The 27,607-nt window shown below is 42.4% G+C and overlaps 1 protein-coding gene and 1 long non-coding RNA gene across 5 annotated transcripts in view; both read right to left on the bottom strand.

Annotated features, from left to right (window-relative positions):
* Positions 1-1,340: 1,340 nt before the first annotated feature.
* Positions 1,341-2,452, bottom strand: LOC124628025 (uncharacterized). Of its 2 annotated transcripts, none has more exons than XR_006982408.2 (3): positions 2,211-2,452; positions 1,758-1,934; positions 1,341-1,680 (listed from the first exon to the last, which is right to left on the bottom strand). It is a non-coding gene; the product is annotated as an uncharacterized LOC124628025 (long non-coding RNA). The 2 variants fall into 2 exon arrangements; XR_006982409.2 differs by having other exon boundaries at positions 1,758-1,928; positions 2,211-2,362.
* Positions 2,453-8,166: 5,714 nt separating this feature from the next.
* The window catches only part of akt2 (v-akt murine thymoma viral oncogene homolog 2), a 31,067-nt gene continuing 11,626 nt past the window's right edge, over positions 8,167-27,607 (bottom strand). For 2 of the 3 annotated variants that reach the window (XM_053678059.1, XM_053678060.1), the window contains exons 4-14: positions 23,633-23,744; positions 22,459-22,597; positions 22,214-22,345; positions 20,267-20,332; positions 20,093-20,161; positions 19,879-20,001; positions 16,240-16,368; positions 15,886-16,100; positions 15,639-15,726; positions 14,472-14,574; positions 8,167-9,883 (exon numbers count right to left, since the gene is read on the bottom strand). In XM_053678059.1, the coding sequence (XP_053534034.1) occupies positions 9,804-9,883; positions 14,472-14,574; positions 15,639-15,726; positions 15,886-16,100; positions 16,240-16,368; positions 19,879-20,001; positions 20,093-20,161; positions 20,267-20,332; positions 22,214-22,345; positions 22,459-22,597; positions 23,633-23,744 (1,256 nt within the window). In that variant the 3' untranslated portion in view covers positions 8,167-9,803. The remainder of the gene's footprint in view (positions 9,884-14,471; positions 14,575-15,638; positions 15,727-15,885; positions 16,101-16,239; positions 16,369-19,878; positions 20,002-20,092; positions 20,162-20,266; positions 20,333-22,213; positions 22,346-22,458; positions 22,598-23,632; positions 23,745-27,607) is intronic. The other variant, XR_008393904.1, reaches the window with a different exon arrangement.

The following is a 27,607-nucleotide window of genomic DNA, read 5'->3' on the forward strand; positions in this document are numbered from 1 at the left end:
ACTGGATTTTTTCCACTTTCACTGTTGGAGCAAATGGTAATGAATCTCCCATATCTCCCAGCTCTGGTCTCCCATATACCTCTAAAGAAGTTTACCCAGCTATAGTTTACTTAAACCCAGAAATGGATGTATATGCTTGAAAACAACCCAGTATAGCTGATGTATCATGTAGCATGACTGAAGTACTGTGCAGGTCTTAAAATGTTTTGGAAATTTATTGAAAATGGTATTTAAAAAGTATTACATTTTAAGTTACCTGCAGATATCCTGAACCCAAGAACAAGAAACATGACAAATTTACGAATGATAAGTGACTGTCAGATTTGGGACTTCTAACAGACTGACAATCAACTGCCTATTGTGGGGTTACTCTTTTTTTTAAAAAGAAAAAAAATAAAATAAATAAATAAATAAATAATAATTATTTACACTACATACATATAGTAGCCTATAGCACAAGCCAAGTGTGATAGCCTCTTGACTTATTTGTTGACTTAAATGTTAATGTCAACCTGCCCCACCAAAACCTATGGTCACCATTACAAAAGCAAGCGTTTAAAAATAAATAAATAAATAATAAAAATGTACTTAATGTTGTTAATAATAATGGCATTTTTCTGCTCAGAGTAATAAGAGGGCAAATTTTGGGAGGAAAGGGTCAATCAGGTGGTCCCTTACAATATGGTTAAGGACAGCAGGAGGTTAACATTGTTCGACTCCTGCTGGAGGAGTAGAGTGTTTGCACACTCAAGACAACACACGGAGGGTGTTTTCACACTTGGTCCATTTCACTGAAGAAAAAGAACTTAAGTCACTGTACATACAGTGGGGTCCGAAAGTCCGAGATCACTAGTGAAAATGCTTCTCTTTCAATGCAACACAATAAGGTTTTCCTTGCAAATAATTAGCAACAACTTGTCAAACATGGTATCTCAGAAATTTTTGTATTTTGTACAATTTTAGTATTTATGTCCCCCTTTTCCATTAATGACAGCGTGCACTTGAGCTGACACAGACTCCACTGGTTTGTTTAAAACCTGATAATCCATGTAGCTCAAATCAAATCAGCATGTAGTCTGAACACGTTTCAGTGGAAGAGAGAAGACTCACTGAAAGCCTGACTTTTGTACAAAAGGAATTAACATGGTCAAGACCACAAATTTGTTTACAAATAAAATTTGTTTACAAATTGTTTTAGCATTGATGAGATCTGACTACTTGTTCACAGCACAGCGCCATTACCATAGTTATTAAACTAAACTATGGTAAAGGAGCTGTGTTGTGAAGAAATAGTCTGAGATCTCATCAATAATAATAATAATAATAATAATAATAATAATAATAATAATAATAAAAATAATAATTCAAAAGGCCACAGAGTCCATTTGCAGCTAGTTCCCTTTCAGGCTCACTTTAACAGAAGTGAGTATGGTTAGTTAAGAAAAGAAAAAAAAAAAAAAAGTGTGAGAGAAAACACCCAGAGTGACTGAAGAAAACTGATCTGGAGCGTGTGCACCTCACACTCTAGCTGGAAGAAAGAGGTCGCAAGTTTACCCATCTGTGCTCTGTATTGTCTGCTTTGGGCTGCTGTTTCTGCTCCTCTCCCTCACTCAGCACCCCTCGCTCCCGCACAGTGCATGCGTTCGCCCACGCGCGCAAAGGGAATCGGGCTTCTTCTGCCTGTAGAAAAAGAATCCTTCAGTCCATCATTTCAAAACAACATGTACACTCCGCTTTAACTCAGGTGCGTGTTTTACCTTGCGGTCCAGCAGTGTCCTGGAATCATAGAATCCGGTTCTGGCCATGGCAGACAACCAGACACGCGCTCACCAGGAACCTACAACTACCTTCTCAAGCGCACCTGCTCATCCATTGCAAATTAATTAGCGCGCGTGAGGGAGTAATTAAGGACGAGAGGTCCTAGCGCGCTGGGGCTAGTGATGGGAAATTCGGATCATTTTACTGACTCGGATCTTTGAATCTCGTTCAGCCAAATGAACGAATGTTTTTTTCCGAGTCATTTCGTTTATTTCAGCAGAATATAATTCAAATATTACATGTTAAATTCCCCAACACATCTAGTAGGCTACTTAATAAACTATAAAATAAACAATATGTTAATCCAACCAAGGCCAAATTATCAGAAACAGAAATTATTAATTAATAGCTTAGCTGGTCTTAAGGCCATGCAGTCTGTTAGTTCACCTCACCTCCAGATCCGAGTCGTTCATTGTTTTGTCACGTCACAATTGTCACGTCTGTTCCCCGGAAACAGAAACGATTTGCTCACGTCTGGAGTCTTCAGGTTCGAGTCGTTCGTTCATCACGTGACCACGCCATAGGTTGAATGCGGGGCTGTGACGTGATGAACGAATGATTCGAAACCGAAGACTCGAGAGGTGAACTAATCATTTCTGTTTCCTGTTTCTGTTTACAGACCCTATGGGGATATTACAGTGCATGCTCGATCAACACAAAATGAACGAATCACTCTCTGAGACAACTCGTTGTTCCCGAGTCATATTAAAGATTTGTTCAAAATGAAGGATCGTTCATTAACTGGGACACCCAACATGTCAAAATAACATTTGTCTTGTGCGTTCAGGAGGCGGAACAAAAATGAAGGAATTTACTGCTCTAATATTCAGAGCGAATTCAGTTATTGGTCGTTATGTATACAGCTTCTGACAGTTAGCCTACTCTTTAAAATCATCTACGTAAATCTTTTTGTGACTGAAAAAAAAAGCTAGAAGTCAAGTGTGCTATTCAAGTTCTCAGAGCAAGGAGTAGAATATAACAGTGTTCCAGCGTAGTTAGCTGCAAGTAGCGATGATACTAGGTTAAGGACACACTCAGTCACCATCCACTTTATTAGGAACACATGCCCATTTATGCAGTTATCTAATCGGCAACACAATGCAAAAATAAAAATAAAAAAATCATGCAGATGAAGGTCAAGAGCTTCACGTAATGTTCACATCAAACATCAGAATGAAGTAAAAGTGTTATCTCTGTGTCTTTGATCATGGTATGGATATTGGTACTAGATGGGCTGGTTTCAGCATTTCAGAAACTGCTGATCTCTTGGGAATTTCACACACAACAGTCTCTAGAGTTTACACAGAGTGGTACGAAAAACAAAAAACACTGAGTAAGCTCCAGTTCTGTGGGTGGAAAAGTCTTGCAGATAAGAGAGGTCACAACAGTATAGTTAGAGATATCATCAGCAGACATGGCAAATTATACTTTTTAGAAATATATAACGTTTGGCTTCAAAATATGAAAGCTCATCAGTTGAAGATGAAAAGGAAAAGGATGCCAGTTTTACCAGAAGCACCTTTAATGGGAATGTATGAATCAATTTTACTTTCTTCAACTTTTCTTTCAACATTCTATTATTTATTTAAAGTATCGCTTTATATAGTGTTATATTTACTAACGCTCACGACAGGAAGAAAGCAATATACCTTGCAACTGCTACTCTCAAACATAATATGTGGCCAGTGTCAGGTGAAGCTCAGCTAACACTTCAAAAATAGGTTCAGTTATAGAATTTCATATAGACAACTATGACCCCTCTTCTGCATGGATGCCTCCTAGGTCCATTTTTTCTGCTTCAGCTAACAAAATGTCTGGAAGAGAGTAAACAATATATTCAGTACATATGGCTCATACACAATATGGCCAAATGTATGTGAACACTCTACCATCATGCCCATATGTGGGCCTTCCTCAAATTGTTGCCACAAAGTTGAAAACACATAATTGTCTAGAATGTCTTTGTATGCTGTAGCTTTAAGATTTCTCTTCAGTGGAATTAAGAGGCCCAAACCTGTTCCAGCATGACAATGCCCCAGTACACAAAGTGAGGTCCATAAAGATATGGTTTACAACATTCAGTGACTTCCATAATCCCCCCCTTAGTCTTTTCTCAACAACAAAACTACCACTGCTCCTCAACTCCATTTTAATCCAGCTCATTCTAAACCGATGATTCAGCATTGCAGCATTTGTAGATTTTATGAGAATCTTAGAATCTTAGAGCCTAAGAATCTTTAATGAAGTGACTTTTGAAATTCATTCACTAGTGGTCTGCAGTGGCTCTTTGGTGACTCCACCTGAGTTAGTTGCATATTTAGATAAAGCATTGTTGGAACAACCATACTGATAGTGGTGGACTTGTCTCCCTCTGTTAATTATGTCGCTTCTGCAAATGGTCAAAGAATTGAACACAGCTCTCCTAAAGGCCCATTCTCTTATTGTGAGGATATTTTCTTAAAGTATATTGATCAAATCTCTGTCAAGACAGGGTGATCCAACCCAACTGCCAAAAACTGTTTTAAATCTATAGAAAACTGTGCTGCTATGCTGTAAAGTTGCCAGGTTTGACCCATTTTTTTTTTCAAAAAAATTTTTTATTGAGAAAGAAAACATACTTCCTGTCACATAGCAACAATACTATTCTCATTTTTGTTATACTTACATATACACACATACATACATAAACTGTGTAGAAAAGAAAAACTAAATTAAAGAGTACAATCAACTAAACAATCCCAACTAAGGAATCCCAATAATAGCAATCAGTGTTCAAGGTTTTAAATCTACTCTGAGAATAGTGGACATGATACTAAGAAACCAGTCCAAAAACCATAGAGATCAGGGCAAAAAAAAAACCATATGACCAAGATGACAGGGAAAGCCATGGCATTTATCACACTTGTCCTCTACGTCTGGATATATTACAGAAAGTCTCGACTTAGACAAATGGACCCTATGTAAAACTTTGAATTGGATGAGCCCAAGACAAGCACAAGAAGTGGTAGACTGTATCCTACCTATAGCACGTTCCCAACACTCTTCACTTATTTGTACTCCTAACTCCATTTCCAATGCATTCTTAATTTTGGTACTCGACTCAATACCTAATGCCAGAATAAAATCATAAATCTTAGAAATCATTCCTCTCTGATGTGGATTGTTTGAAAACAAGCTTTCCCAAGGCTGTTCAGGAGGCGCAGAGGGGAAATTAGGAAAACATCTAGAAACAAAATTTCAAATTTGAAAATAATGGAACAGATACGTCACAGGCAGGTCATAAGTAGATGACAGATTGGCAAAGCTATGAAAGACACCATCGGCATACAGATTTTTAATTGTTTAATGCCCTTGTCATACCACACTGAAATTGTAGAGTCCAAACACAATGGAGGAAATAAGTGGTTGTTGCTTAAAGGACCCAAAGTGGATGCACCTACAAATTTAAAGCGCCGTCTAAATTGATACCAAATCTTAAGTGTGTTAAGGACAACTTGATTATCGGTATATAGAGAGAGTTTTGTAGGTAGTGAGGAATAAAGTAAAACAGGTATAGAGGATTCCCTACAAGATGATAGTTCCAATTTACACCAAGAAGATCCAGGAGATTCAACCCAGTAGCAAAGTTTATGGATATGCACAGCCCAGTAATAGAATTGAAAACTGGGTAATGCAAGTCCTCCACTACGTCTGCATCGCTGCGATAAAGTTTTACAAACCCTTTGTGGCTTCCCACCTGTTGTGGATAAAAATGACATGAAATAAACATGAGGGAGACCTAGTATGAGTAATATGTAATTTTATTGATAATTCACAGGACTGGTGGGTGCATAATCTTGAGGAGAGCGGTAGGGGGAAGAAAATGGGGTGTGTCCTGGGGACATGGGATAGTCAGCAAAGGTGAAATAAGGAGACCACTGGGAGTAGGGCGGACTGACAGGTGAGAAGAGGGAAGAATGGTCAGAGCCCAGATCGGAGAAGGTGGCGTCATCCTCAGACTGAAAGCTGGAGGGAGGGTCTGTCTGTGTAGAGGCGTCAATACACACATTCACGGGGTGGATTCTGTATCGGGGGGGGACAAATACCCTCGGTTGAGACAAATACCATACTTAGTGAGACCGCTGTTCAAGGGCGAGACATGTCTGAGTACAAATGCCATCAACTCCGAGACTATTCCAAGTCAGTACAGAAAACATCTCGAGATCGGACTTGAGTCCTCCAGCCCTGCTAGGCAGTATGCAGAACATTGCACATGCATTGATGCATACCAGATCAGTCACTTATTGGTCACTTAGGCCCTATTCACACATGGTATTACTATCTGTCAGGTGATCCAATCACGTGTACAGCCGAAACACTTAGCCATTAGCACCAAGTATCTTGAATGATCCAAGTGATCTTCTCCGATGGAAGAAAGTTGTCGCACGTTTATTGTGTCTTCTGCTGCATCTGTTTTCAGGCATAAATGGCTGTCTCAAACATTTTGATCGTGTGGTCTGCTAACAAAACTTATAAATAAACAGGAGATGAGCGGATGAAGGAAACTACATAAAGCAGCTGCTTTCATCTCTGCTATTATAGCATCAAATTTATCCACTAGCCTAGAGGTTGAAAACTCTTATGTTCCGCACTATTTCCAAACATTCTGGCAATGATTAACTATTTTCTGGGTAGAGCAATGACAGTTGATTAGGCGGTCCTTTCTTGCTTTTCACAATGCATTGAGGCACTTTTGCATTCACTCTATAAACATTATGTGGTCATATGCATCCCAAACCAGCTCTGAAAGTGGTTTCAGTGAGGGGATCACAGTGCATCTCAGAAGCACATTGGACTTGGTTCACACTTATAATTAGCACCGTCCACTTATGATCCGCTCACCCAGGACACGTTACTGCAAGGTGTGAAAGGGGCCTTAGTCGTAGCTCTCATATTGCACAGCATTAAAAGATGCCGTGGCAAATGGAGCTGATGTGCACACCAACTGAGCAACTGTAGCACATGCTCTATTTATACAGAGGCATTTATTCTCAATAGAACGACTGGTTTTAGCTGTCTAAATTTATGGATTTATGTTGGTTTGCTTTCTTTACTTAATGCCATTAAGATGAATTGACTGGGTTTCAGAAATTTCATTAAAATTGTGTGCATAATTAAAATAAATAAGTGATTAAAACTTGACAGTGTAATCTATATAATCTATATGGTTTGAAGCAGTCAGTCAAGGTCTAACATGCCTATGCATAAATCTACACACACTAAGGGGCATGATACCAACGTTTTTACGAACTTACAGGATTATCATGAATACCAAATTTATTGTGTAAATGCTCCTATTTACAAATTTTTTAAATTAAAAATTAAATTAACAATTTACACATTAAAACATCTGTATTCTGCTTTAAAAATGTGAAGCTCCATGTGAGTAAACCCTGCGTAACCATAATGAGCACACAAAAATTAGTAGGTGCATGTGTTTTCTGTCTCAGTGCTGCCATCTTTTCCTTCTCATAACAGTTTGAGACATCTCTAAAGCATTTCTAAATACTCGCGCTTTCAAGAGTACTCTTACGCTCTAATAATTTTTGCACATTGTTTACATTTTTAGGCTTACATATAGGAGAAATTTTTACTTTTAAGACTTGTTTTTTCTTTTGGCATTTCACACAATTTAACTCAAAGTGGCTTTATACATGCATACACTATATCCCCAAAATGTTTATGTAGATACCTGACCATCACACCTATATGTGCTTGTTGAATATCTCATTCCAACGTTGGACTCCCCTTCACTGCTAGAACAGCCTCCACTCTTTTGGGAAGGCTTTCCACTAGATTTCAGCCCATTTAGCTACAAGAGCTTTAATGAGGTCAGATACTGACCTTAGGCCTGGTGGACAGTCAGCGTTCCAGTTCACAAGGTGTTCAGAGGGGTTGAGGCCTGTGCAGGCCACTTTGAGTTCTTCCCTACCAACCTTGGCAAACCATGGATCACATTTTGTGAATGTGTATTGTCATGCTGGAATGGGTTTGTGCCTTGTAATTCTAGTGAAGGGAAATCTTAAAGCTACATCATACAAACATCCTATACAACTGTTTTCAACTTAGTGGCAACGGTCTGGGGAAAGACAGCATATCGGTGTAATGGTGAGGTGTCCACATACTTTTGGTCATATATCAGTCCTGTAAATCCACTAAATGTAACATGCTGTGGAGGTCACCACCACACCTTTTCCATGAAGTGTGATGGTCTGCATAACATTGAACTCCATTAAGGGACTGCTTAAGATGGCGCACACACACACAGTATCTCACGAGACATGAGACAATGACATGAGAGCAGTCAGCTGGTGGAATAGATTATATTTATATTGAGCTCATCAAGACGATTTGAAGAACAACAGAAGCAAAAATGTCTGATCTGTTCAGAAAACAAACAGAAAAGGCTAAATAAAACAAGACACATAAAACTCACTCCATCTCACTCACTCAGCTCTCATGCTAACTGAGATCAGTAACCAGCATAAACACAGAGACCGAAGAGCGAGAGAGACATTTCAAATTCTCATTTAATAAAAATCTCTTTACATCAAAGCCTGCAGAATTGTACAGCTGAGTGTCTGGGTGTTTTACAGCAGGAGGCTGGCTGCAGTTGGGGGGGTGCAATCACACAGAGCTGTGCAGAGTTCTGCACAGCACAGTTTAATGATTCCTCTGCTACACTTGCTGAGTGATGACTCTGGTGTTTCTAAGCAATGAAACTAGGACTACAACTTCCCAGTGCTTGTACTGTGTGGAATTCTTGCCTCTGTAGCAGACCCCTAGGTTACACAGTTATGATACAGCCTTACAGGTGCAGAAAGTAGAGACACACTCATCCACAGAGCTGCAGCTCCTCAATTCCCTTTATACATCTACTGTATGTGTGTGCACGCTCATATGTACATACATAATACATGTGTGTATGTAATATATATATATATATATATATATATATATATATATATATATATATATATATATATATATATATATATATATATATATATATATATATATATATATATATATATATACACACATATATATATATATATATATATATATATATATATATATATATATATATATATATATACACACATATATATACACATACACACACACACATATATATATACATACATATACACACACGGCCGAAATCACACCCCCCAACCCACATTATGGGTCCTGTACAAAATCAAATCAAAACACAAACTTGAAGATGTACATTCAGAACATACACACACACACACATCACCATTCACACAACAGCACACACACACGATCAGCAGTATGTGTTGTTGAAACACCACAGTAACAACTGAAGGCATAAAAAGGGCACTGCACTGCACTGCAGGATGGCTTCATGCGTGCATTTCCCCACTGTATTAAAAATTGTAACAATCTGAAGTTCTACTTGTTTAAAAACTCGATTAAAACGTGCATACAAGAGAGTGTGTGTGTATACAGTATATGCTGTTTCTGAGGTGTTTAACACAATGAGTCCATGACTCATTTTATTAAAAGGTGTGAAGTATGTGTAGTGTAACAGACAACCTGGAGGACCAATCTGGATCAGGCTCAGTTTAATGAGGCCTTCACTAGTCAACAGACTGCTGATCGCCGAGAGCAAGTTGCCGTGGTGTTCGATTTGCTGGTGACAGTATATGTGTGTGTGTGTGTGTGTGTGTGTGTGTGTGTGTGTGTATATATACAGTTTCCAGTTTGCTGGTGTGTGTGTGTGTATGAATGGATGCTAGCATGGTGTCCAGGTTGCTGGTGAGACAGTGTGTGTGACTGTAGGTGTAGGTGATATCTGGTTTGCTGGTGAGAGAGAGAGAGAGAGAGAGAGAGAGAGAGAGAGAGAGAGAGAGAGAGAGAGAGAGAGAGAGAGAGAGTGAGAGTGAGTGTGTGTGTGTGTGTCGATGTTGGTCTCTCCATCACTCCCGTACGCTGGCAGAGTAAGAGAACTGAGGGAAATGTGTGCGTGCATCCGAGTCCTCCGCATCCAAACTATCATCTGCACAAACACAGAGAAACATATGCATAATAAAACAAGGCTTAATAACACATGGAAATGCACTAAGCATTCAATTGAATTTAACAGACTTCATCCTATAATACCAGCATTATTAAGAAACGCACACTTAAAGACTCAGACACTAAGTACCAAGCCTAGATTAAAATCTGCTTGGCCAAAAAAATAAATCCATTAAATCAATTCAGCAGTTAATTCTGTAGCCACCTTGTTTGTGTCAAGTTCATGTAGATGAACTTTAACTCCGCAAATCCACCAACAGAAGGGGGCGGGGCCACAAATGTGAGACTCGTGTTGTGTGATGCACGTTACCATCATAAAAAAAAAAAAATACTGGAAGCAGTTTGCTGTTTTGGTTTTTTTTTTTTCATTATTAACAAGGTCAGAAACACTTGCAAATGTGAAGATGGGACTTTAGCTAAAAAATAACCGCACGAGTTATTAGCTGTAACTCAGCTCATTCTAAATTTCAAGTAAATTATATAAACTATGCGTGCATGTGCTCTGTGTTGAAGAGTAGCAAAGATAATCACTGAATTCTTGTATAGTAAAGCAGTTGTGATAAACAGGTTTCATTTTCCTCATTTAAACCCTGCTCATGTTTTGCTAGCGAAGGGGTTCCACAAGTGGAAGGCTAGCATAGCTTCATCTGTTTAGCAAGCAGGGAAAAGGGAAGCTAAGGGAAACGGAGAAATATGTTTTGTTGTCCTGCTCTGAAGTCAAATACAGGCTATTAAAGTTCATATAGGATGCAAAATCGTCTAAAAGGAAACGCATAATACAATTTATTGTTGTTGATCTTAAACGTGCAGTCAATGTTTTTCAGCAGACATTAAATCTTCCAACTTGACAGCCACTGTAATAGGTAGAATCTATGGGGATTACTGATAATACTGTCTACTACTTTCACACCAGAACTGCTCAAAATATCCTTTCTTGCAAATTGTAACGAGGAGCAACTATTTTCAGAAGTCGATTAAAACCATATTTTTCAACTGTTTTGATGGGTATTATATTAGAGCTGCAACAACTAATCGATAAAATCGATTACGAAAATCGTTGTCAACGAATCTCATTATCGATTAGTCGGTCTGCACGTGGCACAGGGGAGATTTACTCATTACTTCTGTTCCAAAAACACGCTTCGGAGAATAAATACTAAAGTGGTGTCCCAAATGAAGTACTATACACTTACACTATGCACTCTGCACTACCGTCTAGTGTGTGGATTTTAGAAAGTTAATATCATCTCAAATATAACACTAGCGGTTTCATTTTTTTACCAACCGGAAGTATAAACTGCTTCCTAGGCGACGGTGCATGACGTCATACGCATGCACGCTAGCATTAGCAAACACCCGAGTCACCGATAATGACTTTCTTCAGTTTACTTTCTGTCAGCATTACCTTTTATTCCCAACAGGACCTCAGTTTCCATCAGACAGAGGCAAAATCATCACGTGACTGAGGAAGAAAGTGTGTAACCTCCAAGTCCTCTAAGGCAGGGGGGCATTTTATATTAAACACCGTGGAAATCAAATGCACGAGGACAAAGTTATGTTTATATCCAAAATGCTCCACTGTGTGTAAGGGGCAGGGGAAAGTGGTGCAAGCTGCTTAAAAGGTTTAGTTTAATTTAAGTTTATTGTCATTATCTGTTGTATTTGTGGTGTAAATGCCATTTATTATAACGGAAGTGAAGTGTTCGTAACAAGGCCGCGTTGTTCCTCATGCGCAGTGTAGACACGCTGATATGGAGTGGGAGCGCGAGTAAGATCTGTAATGTCTAATTAAAACATTATGATCACAAGTAAACACAAGTAAAACAATATATCTAAAGACAACAAGTAACAAACTACAAGGAAAGGGAGTTTTATTATTAATTTAGGACTGTAGTTTAATTCATGCATTATTTTTATGGATGCACAAAAAGCAGCGAATTAAAGTACAGTCCTACATTAATAATATATATTCTGGTGTGTGTGTATTGGGTTCTTTTCTGTTTTGGACAAACAGTTGTGTAAAGTTTTAGTCTGAAGTTTATATTTGTAACACTCAGTTTGTGGATTTTATTTTAAACAAACAAAAACAGGGTACTGAAAGTTTTCCCTGCCCCATCCGATTAATAAAAAAAAATTAAAATAAAAAAAAATAATCGGCCAACTAATCGATTATGAAAATAATCATTAGTTTCAGCCCTATATTATATACTGCACCAGGCTGGATATCATGGCATCAGTGATGTCTGAATGCCTTTTTCAAACACACTTGTTTACTTTATCACTGTTTCTGGGATGCTGTTGCACTCATGCGAGTGGCACAATTTTTGGGTGCTTTTTTGGTGGTTAAACAAATGTGCCGTGGGTCCTCCATGTGCCAATCTTGTCTCACACATTTTGTAGTCTGTTGTATAAAATGCTGAATTTTCTAGGCACCAACTCCTTCGTGTTGACGGCCATGCTGCTTTGTTGCCAAACATAATGAGAAGAAAATATAAGCTAAGCAACGGCATACTGTTGCCTATTATTGGGTTGTTTATGTCTGTCAGGGTGAACAGAAGGTGGACTAGGGAACAATATCTGGTTCATAAAACGACTTGGGGTGCAATGTCTGAGCATTTTCAGCGTAACATACTAATTGTATATATGCAAAGTACCGTAACGCTAAAATCACCATATCACCCACCCCTAACCTGAAGGCATTTGCACAGCAAATTCATGCATTAGGTCATGTGAAAAATTTAGTTTTCAGTCCACATGGTCTGGGTTTGCTTCAGATGAGCTTAAATCTGGACCATGTCATGTGTGAAAACAACTGCAGTCCTTTGACACATTACTAAGTTTCATGGGAGAGAAAGTCATGATGTCATCTGTAGAAGTGGAACGTTTTCTCAATATACAGAAGACATTAAAACTTAAATAATACATTGAGTAATTACATATATTTAATTGTACATTTTCCTCAGTTTAAACATTTGATATGTTTTCTATGCTCTATTGTGAAGAACACATGGGTTTATGAGATTTGCAAATCATTGCATTCTGTTTTTATTGACATTTTACACAGCATCCCAACTTTTGGGGGATTGGTGTTGTAGTATGAGGCAGTACCTGCAACCCAATCAGGTAGAACAGGTGGTCTAGCTCCTCCAGGAGGTTTGGTGTGTCTCCCACCACAGTTTTAAGAGCATAGAGGAGATCCTGCGAGACGGGCCGTTACAAAAGGAAAGCTGGACAGGGCCAGAGAACACCAGAATTGGCAGGTCCGCCATTGCCGCGCCGTTCTCTTTACGGATGAGGGTGGGTTCACACCGAGCACATGTGACAGACGTGAAAGAGTCTGGAGATGCTGTGGGGAACGTTATGCTGACTGCATCATCATCATCCAGCATGTTCAGTTTGGCGGTGGGTCTGGGGAGGAATATTCTTGGAGGGTCGCACAAACCTCCATGTGCCAGCCAACTGTATCCTTACTTCTGTTAGGTACGGGAAGAAATCTTCACAGCCATTGTCAGACCCTACGCTGGTGCAGTGGGCCCTGGGTTCCTCCAGGTGCATGACAATGCCCCCTCATGTGTCCAAAGTGTTGAGGCAGTTTGACTGGCCCTCATGTTCCCCAGACCTGAATCCAATTGAGAATATTTGGGACATTATGTATTGGAGCATCCAAAGCTGCCGAGTAGCGCCACAGACTATCCAGGAGCTCACTGATGCCCTGATCCAGGTCTGAGAGGAGACCATCCAGGACACCGTCCGCCATCTCAACAGTGAGCAGTGTATATATTAATCAGAGTTTCCGCAAAGAAATTTTGGTGACGGCCAACGTGTCCGGGAATTATCAAGTTTACGCTACAAACTGGAAAAAAATCCAGCCATCTCATCTCGTGTTTATTTTGCACTGTAACATTTTGGACTATGCAAAGTATATGCGATTGTGGGGATGGGGACGCGTTCAAGCGTCAGCTGTGGCCGGAGAGGAGGCGGGTCAAACCAGCAGGTAACGCGTGATTCTAACCTGTGTTGGATTAGCCTGAGGTTACTTTGGTGTGTTTTTGTGCTTTCAGTGCCTCCTGTAACGAACGAGCAAGGGAACGAGTGAGAGACAGGGAAAGAGACAGACGACCAGCACAAAGACGTGTGCAAGCGTGTGTGTGGTTGAATTATTTGAATAATGTGAGCAAATCAGAGTACATGTTACAAGAGAAGCATGTGGAAAAAAATATTTGCACAGACAAAGACCTTATTTTGGTGTGCAATTACGAATGTACTCTGTCTAACATATGTCTGTTTCCTGTTAATATTTTTACCGGACATTGTATCTGACAGTTTTTGATTTTATCTGACAGTTTGAATTTTTAACGGTCAAAAGAACTATCATATAAAGATGTATAAAAAGGACTTTGAGAAACTAGACTGAGTAAACAACACAAGCTAGACAGAGTAGCATGATTCTGCTTCAGACCCATCATCCAATTGTGTGTAGAGACTCAAACTCTAAGCATCAAGAGAGACACTGAGCACCAAAGTTTGCACGAAGACTTAACACAAATGCACACAGCTGTTATACTCACACTGGTCAGGCGGTGTGACAGTGATGGTCTGCAAAGTAAACTCCTCATCAAAATAGCGAGTGTCGGTCTCTGATGTCACCTGAGGCTTAAAAGGAGGGGTGAGCTAAAAAAGATAAATAGACAGAAAATGTAATGTCTGTGAGAAATAAGCAAGTCAACAATGGCTAATTGTGCAAATTAAGAACAATATCTCTCTACTACCATATTTGGAGACAATGGCAGTCCAAAGAGATCATATATATATGTTCTCCAAGTGTTATGTGGGTTTCCTCCGGGTTCTCTAGTTTCAACCACCTCCCCAAAACATGTCAGTAGGTGAAACGGCTACAATAAATTGTACGTGTGTGTGTGTGTGTGTGTGTGTGTGTGTGTGAGGGGTTCCCCTAGATGCAGTGGTGCCCCATCCAGGGTGTATTCTGGCCTCACACCCAGTGTTCCTGTGACAGGCTCTGAACCCACCATAACCCTGACCATGACAAAGCAGCTACTGTAGATGAATGAATTATATCATATTTCATATATGAATGGTGGCCTGGGAATCTGCCCCCCCCCCACCCCCCACCCCACATATAAGCAAATGCTCATATGACCGCTGTCTTAACTGAGCTATAAATAGTGCAATGTGGCGAGCTTCGCCAACTTGACTGTGGCAGAGAGCGAGTGGATGGGCAACAGGTGCGGGCAGAGAGAGGAGGCAGGTTGAACTGGCAAGTAACAAGTGATTGCTTTCACCTGTGTGTTATTACCAGCATCCTATTTGAATGGTTATTACGTTAAGTAGCACCTGTGATCCAGAGAGAGACAAGGCTGACGGAGCCGACGCAACACACACATACTCGAGTTTAAACCTGAATGTTAGACAAGCAATGACCTGTTTGGTCTTTTGTTTTTTTTTGTGTTTTTTTTTACATAAAAAAAGAAACCTGCTAACCACCATTTGTTGATAACCAGTTTAACCAGTTACCTAACCTGCTAAAACTAACCTGGCAGCTCTGCAAATAGCTATGTATTTGTTCTGTCACTGTTGTGTCCTCAAACTGCTGGTACCTTACCTTGCCTGAGTAGTCCTGTCTGTGGATGAGGAAGGTGTTAAGCATTCCCATGCAAAATTACACTGTCAAATATTGCTAATCACTCCCTCATTGTTTCCTGTCTGTTACCTCTCACCTTTTTCTGCAGTACATCCTGCCAGTTGATGGAGGAGAAAAACTTGTGAGCCATCACCTCTTTGGCATCTTCAATACTTCCTCCCAACCTTCATTTGGCAAGAAAACACCAGTGTCAATTACAACACACTGACTCACATTTAGCCTACACATTTCAAAAACACACCTTCGATATATGTTTATTTTAAATTTCAGATTTGACAGTTAAAATATCTAAAGCTAACCACAGTACAATGTTTCTGTCTGACCTTTGTTTAGGGTCTTTCTTGAGCAGGCCAGCAAGCAGGCTCTTGGCATCAGGTGACAGGTTTCGGGGGAATCTGATCTCCTCCATGAGGATAAGCTCAAACAGACGCTCGTGGTCCTGATTATAAAATGGCAGTCGACCACACATCATTTCATACATGACCACACCCAAACCCCACCAGTCTACTGCCCGTCCGTAATCATTATCCTCCAGTACCTGCAGAAGGATAAGTAGAGAGACAAAGAGCGAGATCGAAACTGTAGTCCAGGGAGATAACTGTGTGGCGCGTACATGAGCATCAGGAGCAAGGTACACTTCACTGTGTGTGTGTGCGTGCGTGCACGTGTGTGTGTACCTCAGGAGCAAGGTACTCTGGAGTCCCACAGAAGGTCTTCATGGTGGCTTCATTTGTAATTCCTTCCTTACACAAACCAAAATCTGTGATCTTAATGTGTCCATCTTTATCCAGCATTAGATTCTCCAGCTGTGAAACCCACAGACAATCAAATTAACAAACATCAACTGATTAACATCTCTCTGGAACATGAGAGGCACTGCCCTAATATAACAATATAACAACTGCCTACTGATACAGTTTAGTTTATTTCCTGAGCTCAAACCTTAGGTACAGTCCTAATCTCTCTAAATATTCATCAAACTAAATAGGTAAAAAAAAAAAAATCTGTCAGCAAGTTCATCTGTTCAAGAAATCTTTAACCTCCTTATTCATCTAATAATGTGCTTTTCTGACCAAGTCAATGGCCAAACAACAAGAAGCAAGTAATGTGCATGAGGAAGGATGTGTAAGAAGAGAGGTATATAAAGATACACCAATTGAAGATTAAGTGTTTGGCAGAAGCAGCAGCAAAACAACACACAGGTGAGAGATGCGCATCAGATGTCCAGCAAAACACCTGAGAGAGAAGTCTCATTCATCAGGTGGCCAGCACCTAACAAAAAAAAAAGTTTGACACTAACATATACCGGATTCTGCGCTACTGTTGATTTATAAACAGTTTTATTAGCCAGGCATGTTAAACAAAGGAATGCAAGGAATTTGTCTTGACTAACGGTTCTGCTAGTTTGGCTGGCAATAACTCTTAAAAGAAAGGGGTGTTGCCCAGGGTAAGAAAGTTCAGGTATAAACTGCTGTTTAAAGAGTTGGCAGGTTACCTCGTTTTACCTGCGATTACGTGGATTACATATGCTTATGGTACAAGTGGAATATCAGACCGTGTGAATTTCTTGCACTAGCTTTCTGAGCTAGTGTTTTTGAAAAAGTAATCAGATTACATATACATTTTATTTTTTTAAAAATGGGAGTACTATCAGGATTACAATTTTTTTTCATTTAAAACCAAAGAAATGATTCTTTTGACATAACAGTATAGACAGCTGCTTGATTATAGCCCTGGTTCTCTCTCTCAACTTCCTGGTGCATGCGCAAATAAATTTTGTGCAAAGTTAATTTGATAGAAATGAACAAAAATAGTTCTCTGAAATGCTTTTGTTATGGTGACCTTACATCCTCTTTTTCCCCCCGGACTGGTCCTCTTTTTCAGACCTTAAAAACGCGTCTAGATTTGAGAAAAAAATTAATTTCATGATGATGTGTTTATGGTTTGATACTGCAACGTGTGTGCATGTTTGCATTACTTTAACCCCTCTCAGTAATTCCTGCCTTCTCGCACACCAATTGGTTGATTCTAAAAGACTTGCAGCAACTATTGGCAAAATTTCTGTCTCTCAACCATTCGCCTAATCACAGCGAATGCTTGAAGGTGAAGCTCTGTCGTGTACGGCGTCAGACGTTTGCTTGACAATAGCAGCAAATGACAGCTGTCCTGAGTCGAAACAATGCCCATGGCCATATAAGGTCATTTATTTAATGTAAATTGAAATTAAATTAAAAAAGGTGTCCTCTTTATGGAAAACCAGAATATGGTCACCCAAGCTTTTGTGATCTTACTCGCATCAGGGACAGTGATCTTTTATTTATTTATTTTTATTGAAACAAATCCTAACCTAGATCTAAAATAAGCTCTAAATATAAGTATTTGAGATCATATTGCTTTTCTCTTGACTTTATTTACATATGTGGCCTTGAAGTAATCCAAAAGTAATCAGATTACATTGCTCATATTGTGATACTTGGATTACGTTACTGATAATATTTTTTATCAAGTAATTTGTAACTGTAACAGAATACATTTTTAAAGTAACCCTCCCAAACCTGCCCTAGAGATATTCCATAAAGAAAGGAGAAAAGGCCTCACTACATTAACAGAAGGGAGGAGAACCTCATCATGCAGGATTTAAAGAGCTGTGGCAGTCAGTTCAAACAGTCAGGAGAAGGCAATCAAATGGCCCTAACAGAATTAACATATTGAAGACCACATTTCTTCAACTGTCAGTATGTGGTGTGCCGATTTGTTAACAAGGAAGACGACACATCCCCCAATATTCCGAAATCCAGAAATATCCACCAATCAACGCAACAGTAAACAGGAATGTTGCACCCTGATCAATGCTCCCAAACTGGATGCAAAGTTTGACAAGCCAGAGCTTGAATACGCTGGAGAGATTATTGCAGAGCACCCTAAAGTTCTACGTCAGGGCTGAACAGCATACAATATAGGGTCCACAAAAAAACAACTCTCTAGCTGTAAGTCATTTAGAGGGCAAGATTCTGCCATATTGGAGAGTTTGATCAAGATTGAACCAAAAGAGAGGGACAATCATACTGATGAATCTTGTATCTGTTCTGTATCTCATCATCTTGCTGGCAAAAATCAGACTGCATCACAAGTTCCTTGTCCAGGCAGTGTGCAATGAGGCCAGTGTGTGCACACTGCTCTAAACATGGATCTCTAAAGCACACCTTGTTGTAGCATGGCACTTGTACCAAGAGTTATTGTACTACAGGCAGGACACTGAAGTGATGAAGGCCTTTGCAGAAACCAACAGATCTGGACTCACGTGGAACCACTAAAAAATCAGTACATCCTCTTCATCATAGCTGTTCAACAATCAAGTCTCTTTGAAAAACATACTAGCCTCAGCAAGATAGTGATGGCAGTTGGTAGATCTGGAAAGGCTACTGAAGTTCTCTCAGAACACCAATCATTTTAAAACCAATGGATTTATAAATCCATCAAGCAAGATGTTCTGCAGGAACTGACAGTCAGATGAGAAGATTGTTTTGAATGACAAAATGTCACCAGTATGTGGTCAGTGAATGCGGAGCTGGTACTTGCCCATGGTACTTGCCAATTTGTAGCCTGATACCTGAAATCAAGAGCAATTAGCTTGCTGGGCCAGAGAAAAACATCCACACAACCATCAAGGTGGCAGAGACAGTGTTCTGATGGCTGTGGCTTTAAAAAAAAAAAAGAAAGAAAAAAGAAAGAAAAAAAAGAAAAGAGCTAAACTGGGTTGTTCATTCATTTGGACACATTAAGTTCTGGTTAACTTCAGCTGGCTTGCTTGGAATACAGTGAATTAAGCTGAAAGACTAGAAACGGAAACTGTGCCCAATAGGGTCAGATAATTGTGATGAGTGATTGTGGATCTTGTCATTGAATCATGTTACCAGCACTGCTGGTGTAGCACGCCTAAACAAAATAACAGAGTTGCAATGAAAATACTATATATACAGATAATGCAAATGCCACTTCTCTTTGACAGCACTTGTCAGAAAAGAAAAAGAGTGCATCTTGTAGTCTATGCAATAGAGTGAATATAAAGTATATGTTTAAGATTGCAACATATACTCTGTGGTTTTCATAATATTGTAAATGGTGAAGATATAAAGCATAACAGGGATAAATCACACAAAGCAGCTAAGGGTGTGAGTGCTTAGCAAGTGTGTGTGAGTGAACGAGTGAGTGAGTGAGTGAGTGAGTGAGCGAGGGTGTATGTGCGTGTGTGTGTGTGTGTGTGTGTGTGTGTGTGTGTGTGTGTGAGAGAGTGAAAGAGAGTGAGTGAGTTTGACCTTCAGGTCTCGGTAGACAACATCTCGTGAGTGCAGATATTCAAGCGCAGAAACAATTTCAGCTCCATAAAACTGTGCTCGATCTTCCGTGAAAACGCGTTCACGGGACAGGTGGAAAAACAGCTGGGCACAAACAGGGAAAAACAGAGGGTCAGGTGTACGGTGTGTGGCATTAAGATGTGCGCATTATGTTTAACACGTAGCTGTTAATTACCTCGCCTCCATTAGCATACTCCATGACAAAACAGAGTCGGTCGTGTGTTTGGAACGCATACTTTAGTGTCTGAGCACAAAAACACAAACACCAGCTCATTTCACACAGTCACACTCGTGGGTTTATCACAACACTGACAATTCTCGGCAACTTTGTGTGTAAATACAGTCTTACCGTGAGGAAGGGGTGTCTGGTGTTCTGCAGCACCCGGCTCTCTGTGACTGTGTGCGCCACCTCATCCTGAAACACACACAAACACACTTCTGTCAACTCTGCAATAACAAGGGAAAATAATACTGCAGTATCATGATACTTAATAGGACATGACCGAAGTATTTACTACAGCCTTGTGCAATCAAAGAGAACATTACTGTTAAGATATGAGAGAACCACTGCTACGCAAAGGGAAAATATGGACACTGAGCCTAAGAAGGCTAATAAGAGTCAATGGGGGTATAAATGACTTTTGATATGGACAATCTATGGAAATGGCATAGTAAATGAGGAACACCACCATTTTTCTCAGGAAAAACACCAACAACCATCTATATCATTTTATATTAATATAAGGAAAACGTAGTACTCCATGTGAAATGTGTCAGTCAAAAGACATTTTAATCACAATTCTTGGTCACAGGCTTGAATTATTAACTGTTTTGTAGCACAACCCTGAGATTTAAATAATAAATATAAGTCGCTCTGGATAAGGGCTTCTGCCAAATGCTATGAATGTTAAATTTAGTGACTAATTTTCAACTCACGTCAACATCTCTAAAGCCAAACTAATTCATGCACAGCGGACGTAACTTGCCTTGCTTACAGGTTGTTGTAGCAGATCTGCCCCAAGGTTTGACATGGTGTGCATTCTGAGATGCTTTTCTGATCACCACAATATTACAGCGTAGTTATCCGAGTTATTGTAGTCAGTTTGAACCAGTCTGGCCATTCTCTGTTGTTGACCTCACTCATCAACAAGGCGTTTCTGTCCGCTGAACTGACACTCATTGGAGGTTTTTTCCCCCCTTTACTACACTATTGTGACTAAACTCTAGAGACTGTTGTTCATGAAAATCCCAGGAGGTCGGCAGTTATAGAAATAGTCAAACCAGTCCAATTGCCACCAACAATCATGCCACGGTCACTGAGATCACATTTTTCCTGCATCATGTATCTGCATGATTTTATGCATTGCACTGCTGCCACACAACTGGCTGATTAGACAACTGCATAACGAGTAGGTCTACAGGTGGTCCTAATAAAGTGCTCAGTGAGTGTATAGTATGGTAGTATGCAGTTTGCGATGAATCCCAAGTACGAGTCGGGAATATTCAGTATTACAGAATTATTATGAAAATAAGAACTTTATTGTGTGCATCAATGACTGTCACAGTTATTAAGGACCAGATGAAAGAGCCAAACCTCTCAACAAGAGCTTGCCTTTTGCTACCATCAGCCAGTCAGTGCTCTCTGATAGCTTGATCAAGCAGTAGTGCCCATGAAATTGGCAAGAGGCCAACACAGCCACACAGGGCAGGCACTCTTGACCATTCTCATAAATTGGTAGGATAACCAGTATGAAATAATTTCACGTTTATAGTGTTATGACTTTCAAGCAGTTGTAGTGTGTTTGAAAGTGAAGTCATGACAGTCCATGTTAATGTTAACTCCAGTTAGCATGCTAACTCTAGTTGAACCACTGTAGGTTCTGGGGGCGGAGCTTTGCACACAAAGCCCCATGGGGGTCGGACTCAAAGAATAAAAAAATAAATAAATAAAATAATTAAAATCTCATTCAAATACAGCTACTTAACTGTTAGACCTAATCTTGCCTAATGGACCTTTAATATTTTTCTTCAGGGCTTGCAACTTCTGTCGTACCTGAAGTTGGAGAGTGATTAATATATGAAGAATTATCTAAGCTATAGCTTTGTATTAGGATTCTCACTCGACGCCCTGTGATTTACTATTACTGGTCTGTCAGTGCAGCTCACAACAGCTCATGAATATCATGTAATAAAGATTTTTATATGACCAAATAAACCTTCACGTTTAACATGACATGGGTACAGAGACCACAACTTTGGATTTGTGACAATTCTACATTTCATGTGTGTTTGTCACCTTAGCGATGATGACCTCTTTCCTCAGGATCTTCATGGCATAATGCACACCTGTTGCTTTCTCTCTGACCAGGATGACTTTCCCAAATGTGCCCTTGCCCAGTAGCTTCAGGTAGTCAAAGTCACTCATGGTCTACAGTGCGTGCACACAAACAGGTTATATAAATGTGAATAGTGCCAAGCACAAATGCTAACTGAATCTTTATCGAAAACATTAGTTTCACAGTTTGTATGTGAGAGACTGACCACTTTGTTGCGTGATTTTGCCATAGCAGTATCCATGCTGCTGTCTCCTGTTGAACTGAAGTTTATGTCCATCGGCTCCTCCTCCTCTCGTGTCTTCAGTCCATTTGCTACAGCCTGGATCGCCCGGATCCACTCCTCCCTGGGAGAGGATGTTGAAATCAAGACACAGAAAGAAAGAGGTGTGCTTGTTCAAATCTTGGTCTTAAACACTAATTAGTTCATTGCTAGCTGTCCTCAAAGGAATATCAGCCAGTTTATGGCTATGTTTCACAAAATGTACCAGCACACAGAACCCTTGATAATGACAAATCTCGACAGTGATCATACATCTGATTGTTCAACCAGTGTTTAAATGTGGGTGTTAACCATAATGCACTGTGATCTGTGACTGTACATCAGGTTTAATACTTAGAATTGGCTGCAGACTGGGAGTTCAGTTTACAAATGTGACAGCTAAATGTCCAGTGAAATAAGATGTAAAGTTAGCGACATTTTCTTTACTAGAGAGGTGATGTGTTTAGCCTCCCTATGTTCTCCGATGGCCTTTAATGTACCGAATTATTTAGTACATTTGTTGATATAGTACATCTATGTGTTGCAGATTATTCAAAGTTAGGACCCACTTCATGTTAATACACACCTGTCTACTATCTGGTGTAAAGGGGTTAGTGTCTTGGGGTCATAGTTTATTCTAAGAGTAATCTCACCATTGACTTTTTCAAAATGCTAAATAAGACACATTTGTTAATTTTTTTATGCAATCAAGTTCTTTACTCCACTACAGCCACACCATCTGCACTTCAGAAAACCTACTATGGAAGATGTACATGCGTACATTATGATTTACAGAAGGTTGTTTGCAAGATGACAGAGAAAAACACTGTGTTTTCAGCTTCATTTTGTGCACAGAAAAATGCCTCAGGAAAAAACCCTGTCAGCTTATAATGACAAGGTGACAAATACTGACAATGTAAGAGATTTAATGTCATCAAATATACATGCGCACACAAAATGGAGGAGCTCTATCACATCACTCCTAGTGTGCACCATCCCACCCCCAGGTTATCTTATGATTTCTTCATTACATTTACAAATCACAGAATAGTGCTTACAGCAAGAAATACAAGAGAAACTTAAAAAGGATCGTTAGGTCTCTGCTCCCTCTGTACTCTACCTCTCAGCATTACTGTCCACATGAAACGTTCTCTCAATAACCGTCGTCCACTGAAGGCAGCGAATAACAAAGGTATTGGGACGTGGCCTCTCCGTCTTCATCAGCTGGCATTCTGATAGGGGAAAAAACAACCACATACTCAATAGCAGCTCATTACAACAGATCACAACACACACTGTATGCAACCACATACAACTAATCAATGTGTGACTTGATGTTTACATATACAGTATCTCACAAAAGTGAGTACACCCCTCACATTTTTGTAAATATTTGGTTACATCTTTTCTTTTTAGAGAGGTGATGTGTTTAGCCTCCCTATGTTCTCCGATGGCCTTTAATGTACCGAATTATTTAGTACATTTGTTGATCTAGTACATCTATGTGTTGCAGATTATTCAAAGTTAGGACCCATATATTTTTATATATATATATACATATATATATATATATATATATATATATATATATATATATATATATATATATATATATATATATATATATATATATATATATATATATATAGATAGATAGATAGATAGATAGATAGATATAGTCGCGACGGACCGACAGCCGGCGCGCAGGAGAAGAAAGGCGCTCCTTCCCCAACTGCCACACCGGCACAAAGCGGACAGCCTCGTGCCAAACACACCAGCAGCCAGAAGGACCGGCACGGCGGGGCGGGACCGCTGACACTACGCCGGCCGGCGATTGGGGAGTCAGGCGGGAAAAGTCCACCAATCAGGCAACAGAGGAGGAGGATAAAAGGGCGCGCTTCCGGCCATACGGGAGGAGGAAAACCGACGGTGAAGGAACAGAATCCGTGTGAGCGAGGACGAGGCCACCGGGCGGTGAAAACGCACGCACCGGTGGATGACGGCACGGGAGACCCACGCCCTCGCCTCGGGAACCCCGACACGCCCTCAAGAAGGTCACGCGACAGCCACACCCCCCACGCACTCACACACACTCGCACTAAGCTAAAATAAAACACCCTTAATAACTGCAACCTGTCTCTTGTGGGTCTGTGCTCTGCCCTTCCCCCGAGCTAACTCCTTACACTGGTGGAGGATGCGGGCATAGGAGCACAGACTCGCCTGCAACGGGCACAAAAAAAAAAAACAAAAACAAAAAAAAAAAAAAGAAAAAAAAAAAGGGGGGGGACCCTGAGAGAGAAAAAAAGAGAGAGGAAAAAAGGCGAAGACAACCATGGATCCCACACTGAAGCACCAGCAAGCAGTGACCCAGCAGCTCGCCGAGAGCCTTCAGCTCGCCACCCAGGCGCTGACTGACCTGAGGACGGAGACCCCCGCAGCCGCCGTGCCCCTCCCCAACCTAGGCCGCGAGATCCGCCACCTGCTTCCCCCCCTCGGCCCCGAAGAAGATCTTGAGGCGTACTTTGAGACCTTCGAGGGTATTTCCCGCCGGGAAGGATGGGATTGCGACGACTGGCCTCGCGCCCTCGGCCCCCTGCTCACGGGAGAGGCGCGGACGGCCTACTACGCCCTCGAGCCAGAGGAGGCTGCCGACTACGCCACCATGAAGGAGGGGGTCCAGGCATGGTGTGGGCGAACCCCGTACCAGGCGGTGACAGACTTCCATCGCTGGACTTACCGACCGGGGGCCCGACCACGCGGCCAGCTGAACACCCTCCTCCGGATCACCAAGAGATGACTCCGGCCGGATCAGCATACCGCCGCGGAGGTGACAGAGAAAGTGGTGGTCGACCGCTTTCTGAGGGCGCTACCCCGGACAGAGCACCAGGCAGTGTTGGCACAAGCCCCGACCACGACCCAGGAGCTCCTGACAGCCCTCGAACAAACCATGGCCACCCTGGAGCTCGGTCAAGCTGAGCAGCCGCCCCTCGACCGACCCCGCGGTGCCCCTGGCCCCCGGCCCGACCGCCAGTCCCCGCGCCTGGAGGGCTCGCCAGAGGTCGCCCGTTCCTGGAACCCCCCCGGACGAGCCCATGCCTACGGAGCCGGAGAGGGAACCCGCCCGGCCGCTTTCGAAGCCATGGCTGGCGGCCTGCGCCCTCCACCTACAGCTGCCACAGCGACGCACGAAGAGGAGCCGGGCCCGGCCGGCCTACCTGGCCCAGGACGGCGGAGAGACCTCCACGGAAGGTAAGACCCCCCAACCCACTAACCCTCTGTGGTCTGTCTTTTCCCAGGTGAACCGGGAGGGGAAGTTCGGACGGGAGCAGAAGGAGGACGACCGTCTGAAGCACTGCTGGGCCCAGGTGCGACTGATAGAGGGGGTCAACCAGAGCCCCGACCTGAGACTCCCCGCTTCGTACTTCCTCGTCCGGAACGGGCTCCTCTACCAACGGACCTGCCGCCGCGGGGAGCAGGTGGACCTACCGGTGGTCCCCAAACCCAGGACACCCACCGTCATGCATCTGGCCCATACACATCCACTCAGCAGCCACGAAACACCCTATAGAAGCTGAGGGATCGCTTTGTGTGGCCCGGGATGGACGCGGATGTCCGGGCCTTCTGCCAGCAATGCCCGCAGTGCCAGCACACGGCCCCACGGCCGCCCCCCCCCCCCCCGGCACCCCTTATCCCTCTACCCATCATCAGCATCCCCTTCGAGCGTGTGGGCATGGACCTCGTGGGCCCCCTACCCAAGTCTGCCCGGGGCCACGAGTACATCCTGGTCATTGTGGACTATGCCACTCGGTACCCCAAGGCGGTGCCACTGCGCAAGGCCACCTCCCAGAACATCGCCAGGGAGCTGGTACTCCTATTCAGTCGGGTGGGGATTCCAAAGGACGTGTTGATCGACCAAGGTACGCCTTTTGTATCTAAATTAATGGCCGACTTGTGTCGATTGTTGCAGGTGAAGCACCTCAAGACGTCGGTCTACCACTACCAAACCGATGGGCTAGTCGAGAGGTTTAACCAGACTCTCAAACAGATGCTGCGCCGGTTGGTGGACGAGGAGAGGAGGAACTGGGACCTCCTCCTCCCCTACGTGCTTTTCGCCGTCCGAGAGTGCCCCCAGGCGTCCACAGGCTTCACCCCCTTTGAGCTCCTGATCGGCCGGTGCCCGCGGGGACTGTTGGACATGGCACGCGAAGCTTGGGAGGAGCAACCGTCCCCCTTCCGCTCGGTCGTCGAATACGTGCAGGAGATGCAAGCGAGGATCGACCGGGTAGCTCCCATAGTCTGGGAGCACATGCACGCTGCGCAGGAGGAGCAAAGGAAAGTGTACAACCGCCCAGCACAGCCCCGAGAATTCCAGCCGGGGGACCGGGTCCTCCTGTTAGTGCCCAGCAGCGCCTGTAAGTTCCTGGCCCGGTGGCAAGGCCCATATACAGTCCTCGAGCGCCGGGGTCCGGTCAACTACCGCCTGCAACAGCCCGGTAAGCGTGCAGAGGAGAAGCTCTACCACGTGAACCTCCTGAAGAAGAAGTGGATAGAACCGGCCCCAGTAGTGTCGGCGTACGCAACCCGGGACTCGGACCATGGCAAACGTACCTTGGTCGGGTTAGGGGAGGACCTCACCCCCGCCCAGAGACAGGAGCTCACTGAGCTGATTGACCAGTTCTCGGATGTGTTCTCGGCCTCCCCGGGGATGACCCAGCTGGTCCAGCACGAGATCAAAACTCCCCCCGGCGTAGTGGTGAGACAACGGCCCTACCGTGTCCCAGAGGCCCAACGCAAAGCCATTGAGGAGGAAATCAGTCGGATGCTACGGGACCACGTCATAGAGGAGTCCAGCAGCCCCTGGTCCAGCCCCATCGTCGTCGTGCCAAAGCCGGACGGGAGCATGCGGCTGTGCAACGACTTCCGGAGACTGAACCAGGTGTCCGAGTTCGACAGCTACCCCCTCCCCAGAGTGGACGACCTTGTCGAAAGGCTGGGGAGGGCCCGGTTCATTTCCACCTTGGACCTGACCAAGGGCTACTGGCAAGTTGCGCTGGCGCCGGAGGCCAGACCCAAGACGGCCTTCAGCACGGCCACC

This window comes from Ictalurus punctatus, chromosome 4 (genome assembly GCF_001660625.3).
Source record: "Ictalurus punctatus breed USDA103 chromosome 4, Coco_2.0, whole genome shotgun sequence".
NCBI lineage: Eukaryota > Metazoa > Chordata > Actinopteri > Siluriformes > Ictaluridae > Ictalurus > Ictalurus punctatus.